Source organism: Prorops nasuta, unplaced genomic scaffold, assembly GCF_024137725.1.
Source record: "Prorops nasuta isolate Cenicafe-Biocafe unplaced genomic scaffold, Cenicafe_Pnas_1.2 PNAS00045, whole genome shotgun sequence".
Taxonomy (NCBI): domain Eukaryota; kingdom Metazoa; phylum Arthropoda; class Insecta; order Hymenoptera; family Bethylidae; genus Prorops; species Prorops nasuta.
In genome coordinates, this window is record NW_027116842.1 from 1,018,744 (window position 1) to 1,029,862 (window position 11,119).

Genomic DNA, 11,119 nt, shown 5'->3' on the forward strand with positions numbered 1-11,119 from the left:
AGTTGGTCAACCTTTTTTCAAGATATCATGGAGACCAGCTTGAAAAATGTAGTTTTGAGAAAAACGCATTTAAAAGTTTGAATACCATTAAGACTATGAATAAATGTTACTGACCACACATTAAACTGCAATTCCTGCTCCATATAATACTCCTTCCTCAAGTTCTTGGAATTCTCTTAACCTCTAACTCTCACTCAACAGTTGTTGTGAAAAGTTTCAGGTTAATAAAAAAAGAGTCAAAATAAACTTGGAGTACCCCCACTGCGCCGAACGCTTCGGTAGTGCTCCGAGCAGCTGTTGCTCTTCTCTTTTATAACGGCTATAACATACCAACGACTTGGAATATTAGAAAACTACTTTACCAGCATATTCTACACACATTTAGGAATACATTTAAGCAATAAAAAAATCGACTTGTTTGACATGTCAGACGGAGGTATCCCCTTAAAGATTGTGATCAGGAGTCAGTATTAACTAGAAAACCAGCAACCTATTCACTATATTATGGAAATCAAAGAAATTTCAATTCGGAATTTAGTAAAAAACATCATTTACGCAAAAAAGATATTGTCAAATCAAAATGAAAGGGGGGGGGGAGGAATTCAATAATGATAAAAGGTGTCGCCTTGCCAGGTCTAATGCACACTTATATTACAATTTGGCTATTCATAAAAAAAATAACAAAAATCAGTCACAGCAAAAAAGGGTCTTAGGGAGCATCAAGAGAAGAGAAGGAGAAAATATACGGAAAAATGAAATGAAAAGAGATAGGTGGACAAAGGAACATTCTCAGGTTTGATAAGCACTAAGCATTACTTCGGGAATTGAAACAAATAGCAGCATCCAATACGATAGCATGACAAGGTCTAACTCGTAACTCTTCTTGCTTTTAACTCGAGGCAACGAATATACAAACGAGACAGCGAAATGGCTAGATCGGCTTCTTAAACGTCATTTCTAATTCAAAGCGTAATAGGTAATAGTCCTGTTCCTGTTTTTCTTTCTTTCAATTTTATTGGATCTTATTTGCGAATTTCATTTTCAACATGTGTATGTGTATGTGATCCAACTAATCAATATCTGTTACCTTTAGTCTTAACCAGGATCTTAATGCTTTCAATTAATGGTCCTGATCAGTCTTACACTGGTATTCATAAACGGAACTTAAGCTGATGTACAAGCTTAAGACCAGTAAAATATATAGTCTATGTTATACATCTTATAGGCTTCAAGGGGAGCTTGAGCTCATGTTTCGTTTACGAATACCGATGTTAATACTGTTCCGTTCTCTTGGATTGGACTATTGAGATAGGTTGGCGACAGAGTTGCTACTAGTTGATCTTTGGTATTCAACTTTAACCAAAACACAATTAAGAATTACATGTATACCACAAGACATAGTAGTGGCTCGACGGTAACTACATATTGTGACGCTACTGTCCATTTCGACGGATAGAATAGAAGGGAAGGGGGGAGTGATCCCTCACCACCCACGTATAAGTCCCAATAGGCAACTTCCTACTAGACCCGGGTGCCTTCGAAATTAATAATAATACCGAATATATATTTTCAGAAAGTGTTCTAACCCTCGTACGCGAATTTACGGGTTCAAGTACTTAGATTAACAATAATAAATCGGAATTCTTTTTTATCCCTGTTTATTATTCAGATTCTATCGCAATTACAATGATTTTACCCAAACTCGGCCTAAAATAAGTGAATGCGGTTTCACTTCTGTGGGTGTTGCCTAAACTCTGCGGATGTGGCTTGAATCCCGATGACGTAACCAGTTAGCCTCGCGCTCGAGCCAGCAGTTGGCGTTCGCGAGGAAATCCACTGAGTTACGCGGTACTCCGCGCGCCACCTTTGGATTCTCCGGCCAACTCTACTACGCTGACATCACGCGGATGAGTCCCCACCTTGCGCGTGTGCGTTACTCAATTACAAACGTTAACCGCCCTAGTTAATTTCCTGCGTGCCCGATCACAATAAACGACCAGCGTTGTTATGATTCGGGTCCGGAAGGCCGCGAATATCCACGAATATTTACTGAGTCCACGGTCTTTAGGCTATTCAAGAGAACGATCGATCTAACGGTCGAACTGTCAAATCTCGAATACACTCGCGCAATAATTCAATTTATTCGCGGCTGACACAAATTCTGATTTGACCTAATGGGTCCGACGGACTGATCCCTCGCTAAGTTGCCCTGCGCACCCTTCAAGGTTCGCAGGACCAACGTTTCTCTATAGAACTGGTAAGTGCTACGCAGCCAAAGAATCTCCTGGATGCCACAGACTGTTCTTCACATAACGAATATTCATCCTTAGTTTTTATCGCACACACACAACTGGGCTGTCTCTTTTCTTTCTCTCCCTCTCCCTCTATTTCGGTCGCCTTTTTGATGACGCTGTATGGCTTTAGGTTTCCTCCCCTATCCGATACAAGGGACTCGTGGTAGAGTGGCAGTCGCTACACTTTTCACAATCTCACGCAGGTTGGTACGCGGTGTCTGCCGCTCTGCTGCGGCTTAACGGGATCCCTCACGCCTTCTTTACCGACACTACAAGTCAATAAATAATTAGTTTAATAAAATTCAAAAGCGAAGCAAATTGAACAATCTGATGTTTTTAGGACAAGGTGCCAATTCTAACGAGTCAATCCAGCTTAAAAACACTCAAATTAGTTGAAAAATAACGCTGTACCACTGTCCCGCGTTCTTGAAGCGGAAATAACCAAAAGTAACCTCTCTTCAAGAACGCAGCACAATGGTACAGCGTTATTTTTCAACTAATTTGAGTGTTTTTAAGTTCGTTTGACTCGTTAGGACTGGCACATTGTCCAACAAACGCCCGATTGTTCAATTTACTTCGCATTTGAATTTTATTAAACTAATTGTTTATTGACTTGAACTGTCGATAAAGTAGGCGTGAGGGATCCCGTTAAGATGGTTCGTGCGCGACTCTCTAGTCAAATAGAGTTGTAGGTAGTTACAAAATTAAAAGTAGTACTTTACTTATTCTGGTTATGATAGAAAATCAATTTGTAAAAAATAAATAATTTAAGTGTTATTTTTATTCATTTTTATTAATCTTTTTGAGACAATTATATTAGAAGAAATACGCATATGACTTGAGTAGTTGCCAGATTTCCATGCAGAATATAGACAAGTACGAAGTTTAAAATTTTTCACGAGTAATATACGAGATTATTATCGATAATAAACACATTTTCGGTGATTAAAAAATTGCTTATAATTTAAAATATATTACTACATTTTTTATCGCTTTGTGCAGTCATTGCAATACGAGACATCATAATTCTCTTCAAAATGTGTTGATTACGCATTAGGCTACACGTTAAAAGTGCCAATTTCAAATAATTATTTCTTATTTATATCATCGGTAACATCATTCCAAATTTTAGTAGATTATTCCTCTATGCCTAAATAACGTTTCTTTAAAATTTTAAATAATTCTGAAGAAATTTCATTGGCGTCCGAACCACCTTAAGGAACGACTATGAATACGGCCGCTTTATCCAATTTAGAGTGTCTTGCATATTTTCGTACGTCATATTGGATTCATCAGTGTGAGTTTTTAAATTCTGTGTTTAGATTTGTAATATGAGACTTAAACCACTAAATATTAATTAGTGCCTTATTTGGGACATTTTTTGTATTTTCACCCGCAATTTTAAGTTCACGAATTCTATGTTCGGATTTCAAATCAGAAACCTCAAAATCTTCTAGATACCAATTCTTGTATAATTCAGAATAGTTTCTGTGTTTACGTTTGATATATTTGACCCACCTTTTTGAGCTCTTTAATTTGCACTTAAAATACATGTTCAGTGAGACAGAAAATTTGTAATACCAAGATTCAAAAAAGTCCGTCAACTTTTTAATTTTTAAACAATTAAATTCGTCATATTGTATCGGTCATTTTGAATTTCTCAATTCGGTCTTGAAATTCTTGTTCATTGTCCCATAACACCTCAAAATTAACAAGCTTCATCAAAATCCAATTAACTAGACCAAAGGATTAAAATAAGAGAGAAAAGTTGATGCAAAAATGTACCAATGCCCTCTTGGGTAAATTTTTTAATACAAATGTGTATCAATGCTCACAAAAAGTTAAGTATCACATTAACCCTTTACGGCCAAGACTGGTCAATATATCAACTAATAGTAAAGATAGCGACTTTACAGATGACGTACGTTGTATATGGGGTCAAATTTCGCATAAGATGTGTTGATTTCAATAGAAAATCATACGTCCTTGAAGGGTTAAAAAGTGGATTTTTATTTCTTTAAACATTAATTTTTATACTATTTAAAATATACAGAAAATTAAATTCATTGTTAAAAAAAGCTCTTTTTCTTCAACATATAATATAATTTATGTTTATTAAATATATCGACTTGATCTGAAATTTAGCGTATAATTACTCTGAAATAATAATGTATATTGTGTTATTTATTTGCTCATAATGATATCCTTTTATGTTTTAGTATTGGAGTTACCTATATACGACTGCGATGCCTGGAGATATTAAAACATGGGTGGACGAGCATATGAATTGTGAGGATATTGCAATGAACTTTTTAGTGGCAAATATCACGGGTAAAGCTCCCATCAAGGTTACTCCTAAAAAGAAATTTAGATGTCCGGAGTGCACTAATACCGAAATGCTCTCAGCGGATTTAACTCATATGTTAGAGCGTACTCAATGCATTAATAAATTTTCTTCTATTTATGGCTTAATGCCTTTACAATCGGTTGAATTTCGAGCTGATCCAGTTTTATTCAAAGATGCTTTTCCCGAAAAACTTAAAAGATTTAATAATATTGGTAGTCTTTAATTATATTTCTTTATAAAAGCGACACCACGTAGATTTTGGTCTTATATAGCAAAGACAACAATTTTTCCATGTGAGATTCATTTTTCGATTCGCTTTCCTTTTCTAAGAACTTTACCCCTCTATGATCCTAGTAGATAAATCCTGTACCAGGATATTCCACTTACTTAATGCTGAGTCAATCTACTGGTAAGATCGAGGGGTAACATTAACGAGAAGGGAAAACATTTGGAAAATGACTCTCGTGCATGAAAATTGCCGATTTCTCTTATACAGGTTTCTCAAAATATTTCAGCGTAAAATTGATCCGAATGCTTTGAAAAATTACGAAAATTTTTCAAACTGAAAGAGAAATTTTCTATACTAAATCTACAATTTGCTGGTCAAATGACCCTCTTTAAATGTAAACTTACGTACGTATAAAAAAGCCCTTGATATATTTACTATTAAAGAGTATACAATTTCTTTATGATTTATTTACTATCAATCATTGTTTACCAAAATTTTATTGAAGTCAGTCATTCGATAAATTTTTATAGCGAATTAAAGAGCTTTTTATCAATTTATAGGTGTCGGTTTCATAAAAATATTTTCTGATTACATACTTATGGCATCAGGAACAAAATTGTAAACTTAATTGCTTCAACCTTTAGATTGCTGGTGCTTTTTCTCGCAAATAAATCTTTAAATGTGATTCATGAATATTTTAACCATTAAAAAGTATATTTATAGTAATAAGTTATGACACAAATGACTAGTATTACTTAACTGATGTCCAGAGTATGTAGTATAGCTAGATTACCGCACTGGGTGTACGAATTTTTTTAACGTACTTTTTCCCCTACATCGTTGAGTGGCGCCGCCTGGCAGGCAAAATGATAATTAATTTTTCCCCTGGATTCCCCCTCCCCGCCCTCGCCATCATTCCGAAATTGGGCGGTAGATTTAAAAATTGTGTTCTAGGGGGTTAGAGGGGTTGGGGGGGGGGGGTTGCAAAAGTTTTAAGTTGGTAGTAATGGAAGGAAGGTGTGGAAATTTTTTCTTGGGGTTGGTGGTGCTGGAGGCAGTTAAGTTTTAAAATTTGAAATAGAGCGGGCAGAGAAAGAGAAAGTATTTTACCTCTCTCTGTTACTTTTATTAAAAAAATACAGATAGTCTACCGTGAACTAATGGTTCGTACTTGTCGGGTGGCGTGGCCGAGCGGTCTAAGGCACTGCTTGAAAGGTACCAGTATTCCCCTACGATTGTGGGATACTCGTGAGTAAATCCCACTGCCGCTAAAACACATTTTTTCTTTCCCTCTCTCTCTCTCTCTCTCTCGCAAGGTCATCGCACTCGTGTGTGCGTGCGTGCATCGTCGATTATCATCGCTGGCACGTGTTTAAAGATGCAAATGTGATTTCCCTTCACTCCTTTCGTTTATCACCAGTCGCACGTGTTTAAAGATGCGAGTGTGATTTCCGCTTTCTCTTTCTCTTATTTGTGTTTTTTTTAGAGAGAGTGTGAGTGAGTGAGTGAGAGAGGAAGAGGAAAAAGGAAGATGAGAGAGAGAAAATAAATATATACAAAGGTTAACCATATTCATCCTCGAAAAAAGTTTAATCAGAACGCGCTTGCGTGTTATAATTTGACACAATCTAATGCTGATTACTTTTTTTATCGTACGTAGGGTTTTTCATCTGTCTAATGGTTTTTATTTAATAAACAATGATTATGATAAGGATTAACCACTCAGCCCCGGGGAAAGATATTGTCCTTCAAAACTCGTGTATCTCCTTATTTCCTTAAATGAAGAGAGAGAGAAAATGCGATAATATTGACCACAAATTTTATGTGTGGGTAATGGGTCCAAACACCCCACCTTAAACCATTCAAATTTCATAAGTAAGCATTAGTTGTCGTTATAAATGACTTTGAGTTAGACGTATATATAAAACGATTGAATGAATTAAACAGTCTAGATATCTACTCATAAGAGAGTGAAACATTGATATTGAAGAAGAAGAGAAGAAATGAGTGGAAACACAAACAAGAAAGATTTGTTTTCGTTGAGTGTAAATAGAGTGAGAGAGAAACATATTCGTACCAAATATTCGACTGTACCATGAATATCAGTTAACTAAAATTTCAAAGGTTATAAAAAGGTATGGTCAACAAATACAATTAATGTTAATCACTGTAGAATGTCTTCGGCTACCATTGAAAATAAGTAGAAACATATTGGAAAATCATCCAGTGATTTTTAATGAGATCTGTGAAACACTTGTAAAATATAAAAAAGTGAATATCAAATTTGAAGATCTAACGAGAAAAACTTTAAAATTTCACATATATCAAGAGAAAAATTTGGTAAACAAAAAAAATGATGAAACAGAAGGGGAGTGGAGCTTTTGGAGAGGGAGAAGAAGAAGGAGAAGAAAAAGAAGAGTTTTTAAATATGATGTATCAAATTAAAACTTCCAGTAAATATTAAAAGGATATGTATAAATTTAAAAATAACTTTAATTATTTTTTCTTTGTTATTTCATTCTCTCTTTTTTTACAGATTAAAGATTTTTCTTCTCTCCCCCTAGTCTTATTCATCAAAATGTGTAATCAGTGTTTGACGTAAATTACACACACACTTACGCCCACACGTTTTACATTGTATACAAATAAAAAAATTTATTCCTATGATTTTAGTTTATTATTTACTTTTATATGTTACTGTTGTCTTCACAAAAAAAAATTGAATTTCCTACGTAAATTCGGTATTATATCCATATTCTCTCTATAAGTTGTGTTTTGTGATAATAATACTTTTATTTCAAATTATTTAATGAAATATGGTTTCATTGACGATGAAAATTTCGATAATAACAACGGTATGATATTAAATGTTTCGAATAATGAAGTCTATGAACATGGATTAAGAGTTTTTAAACAAAATTTTAACTTACTCGAGGATGTTACAATCGAAGATATTATTGATTTCATGAAAAAGCCTCGATGTGGATTAGGAGATTTTTCACAAAATAATGAGTTGGAAGAGAACAGAAAATGCTATAAAAAGGAATTATCGTGGTATTTTCATTTAGCTGGTATAGTTCAATTGACAACTGCAAAAGAAGTATTTCGTCAATGGTCAGTTGTGACATATTTAACTTTTAAAGAAGTACAGGAGAAAAGTAAAGCAGATATAATTATTTCATTTCAAGATGTCCATCATAACTTTGTCTATGATTTATAAAAATGTGATGCTAAATTAGGAGGTCAAATTGTGGGACATGCATATTTTCTCGATAAACTATAGCAGAGAAAAGAAGTTCATTTATATATGGTGTTACGTCCCTAACCAATCAATTCCGAAAAACTAAAATTATTTTATTAAAAGAAATAAGATAGTTGAATGTAATCCCATATGCCAGAATCTGCAGCCACCGTCGCCGGGACCTTATCTTTGCCTACGTTTGCATCTTGCATCGTGCGACTGTAAGTCCGTGAGATAATTATACCTCCCACTCACTCTAAGATGCTTTAATTCTTATTGGTCAAAGATAGGATAAATTCATTTTAAAAATGTTTTGATTGGCTTAGCCATCTCCCTGGATCACGATCCAGGACCCGGCGTCGACTAATTCGATTAGCTTTTAAGTAAGTGCTAATTGTATCTTCAACCAGAACAGTCTTGGAAGACTATCTTATATTTGTTATGGTTAATAAATAAAAACCATTTAAAATCACCGAAGTCTTCTCAACTAAGTGTTATCCCTCAATACAAAAAAAATCCTCAATCGAATTTCCTACACCAACTACCAGCTGGTGGTAGGCAGCCGACACTGGGGCCCACAACAAAAACTGTTCCTGAGTTTACTACACAACCCAGGACATAACAATGGATAAACATCTATGGTATTCTGGTTTCCGTACGATTTACATTTGAACAGTTTGTATTGGATTTTACTGTATGAAGTTGGACATACTTTTGACTTACATGCATCATAATACATCTAGGCATATAATGCATCTTTATATAAAATTGCCCCTTTCCCTTGGAAATCGTTCAATTTGTTTGAGCGCATGCGCCAATAACTAACCAGATCGGTCGTATTCATAGAATATGTAAGAAGCATACTCCTCACAAAAAATTTTATAGCACATAGGGTCGGGTACCACTCCAACTATGCCGATATCATTGCCATCTTAAAGGTTCCTTTTAATATTTCCCCAATAACCTCTTCCTAAAAAAAATTTACAAAACACAATATAAACATTGCTTCCTACAACAAACACATAAAACACATCAATTTTTCACTCACCAAAAACTCCAGGAACTTCTCCCTGTATACCATCATACTCGTAATCCTCTTCTGACATTTTTTCATCATTCCTCCTTTCTCAGAAACGACCTTCGCCACTTGTCTGCAGAGGTCAGCATTCCGCAAAAGCTTCTAACACAAACAAAAACCAACACAGCCGATCAATCCCCAATTTCACTACATTCAAATCCAATTATAGATATAAAAGAAAAAACACCATACTCAACTCACCCTTCGCCTCCTGCCACCCATCGACTAACATTTTGGCAATTGCCAAATGAAACACATTGTTTCGAGCCCTCCTCACGTTCGCACCCTCACCGAGTATTCGATTCTTTATGTCGGCCCTGCTTTTCACGAACTCTTCCAATAATACGCCCAACACCTTAAGATTTTCCATTTTACTCCGTAATGCAAATTCAGCAGTAAAAATTCTCGATACACCGTACGACCTAGAAAAAAATGAAAAATAACAATAATAGACATTTACACCCACCATTGCACATAAATCCACCATCCACCACTCATCCGATTTAACACTCTTACACAACATACAAAACCCTCCACAATCACACTTAATTCCATATTATTACCCGTTATATTGCAATCGAAATTAAAATAAATCTCCCCGAGCATAAGTAGTACAGCAAGGTAACCGCACAGGGTGTACGAATTTTTGAACATACTTTTTCCCCTAGATTGCGCGATTGGCGCCGCCTAGCGGCGAGTCTAGTAATTATTTTTTTTATGGCGGCACCTAGCGGTGAATCTGGAAATTAATTTCCCCACCGCGCGCCAGCCCCCCACCCAGCCCCCCGCTGCAGCCCGAGCATTCCAAAATTTTGGCGGTAGATTTAAAAAAATGGTGTGTGTGTGTGTGTGTGTGTGTTGGAGAGGGTTTAAAATTTTTTAAAGTTGGTAGTAATGGGAGGTATGAAATTTTATTTATTTGGGTTGGTATTGCTGGAGGCGTTAAGTTTGAAATATACAGGGTGTTTCTCTAACGGTGGCATATAGGAGATCCGTGTTAGTTGATTATAGCACTCGGAATGATGAAATCCGAGAACGCTGATTGGTCAATTGCGTATAGTGTCAATTTAAAATGGGTCATTACTAACAGTTAGATGAAAAAAACGAGAACCGTCTGCCATTTTGGTATGTAAAGTGTTTACATCCTAATCGTATCAGAAAGAGGTGTAAAATGAAGAAATGTGAAATTACTAAAGTAAAAATTAAAAATAATAAACGGAAAGTAGGAATATTCTTATACTTTTCATTCATTATATTTAATTTTTACTTTAGTAACCTTACCTTTTTGACATTTCTGCATTGTACACCTCTTTCTGATACGATTAGGATGTAAACACTTTACATACCAAAATGGCGGGCGGGTCGCAATTTTCGTAATCAACTATTATTAACGGCTCATGTTACGTTGGCACGACACAATCTTGACCAATCAGGGTTCTAGGACTTCATTATACCGAGTGCTATAATCAGCTAGCACGAATCTCCTATATTCCGCTGTTAGAGAAAGAAACACTCTGTATTACAATGTAAAAATAGGTTTTTAATGAGTATACATTCGAAATTACCGAATGAAGTCGTACATAACTCTGTAAGCTGCTAGGGAATGTGTGAAGCATTTTCCTCTTTCAAAATCTCAGATTAAAGTAGCTAACGTTAGGAAAAAATAATGCAGTATATTGGGCGGCGTTTTTTCAACTACTTGTCATCTAAACACTGTCGTTTCTCTTAGTCATTGATATAATCCAATTAGCTCATACTAGATTCGAAAACGTTATTTCTAATAAAATTAATTAATACACCATATACTATATTTCGTGTTAATTTCTTTCTGTTTGCTGTGACGAATAATTAATAATCCTTGCTGGTTAAATTTCTAAGTTTAGTTTCAATGGGCTACTTTGAATACTAATTAAACAAGAGTTTTAAAAAC

The 11,119-nt window shown here is 35.2% G+C and overlaps 1 protein-coding gene across 1 annotated transcript in view; it reads left to right on the forward strand.

Moving 5' to 3' along the window:
* The window catches only part of sotv (exostosin glycosyltransferase sotv), a 38,538-nt gene extending 29,803 nt beyond the window's left edge, over nt 1-8,735 (forward strand). The window contains exon 9 of the mRNA XM_066744546.1: nt 4,514-8,735. Within this exon, the coding sequence (XP_066600643.1) occupies nt 4,514-4,864 (351 nt within the window). The 3' untranslated portion in view covers nt 4,865-8,735. The remainder of the gene's footprint in view (nt 1-4,513) is intronic.
* Nucleotides 8,736-11,119: the final 2,384 nt, after the last annotated feature.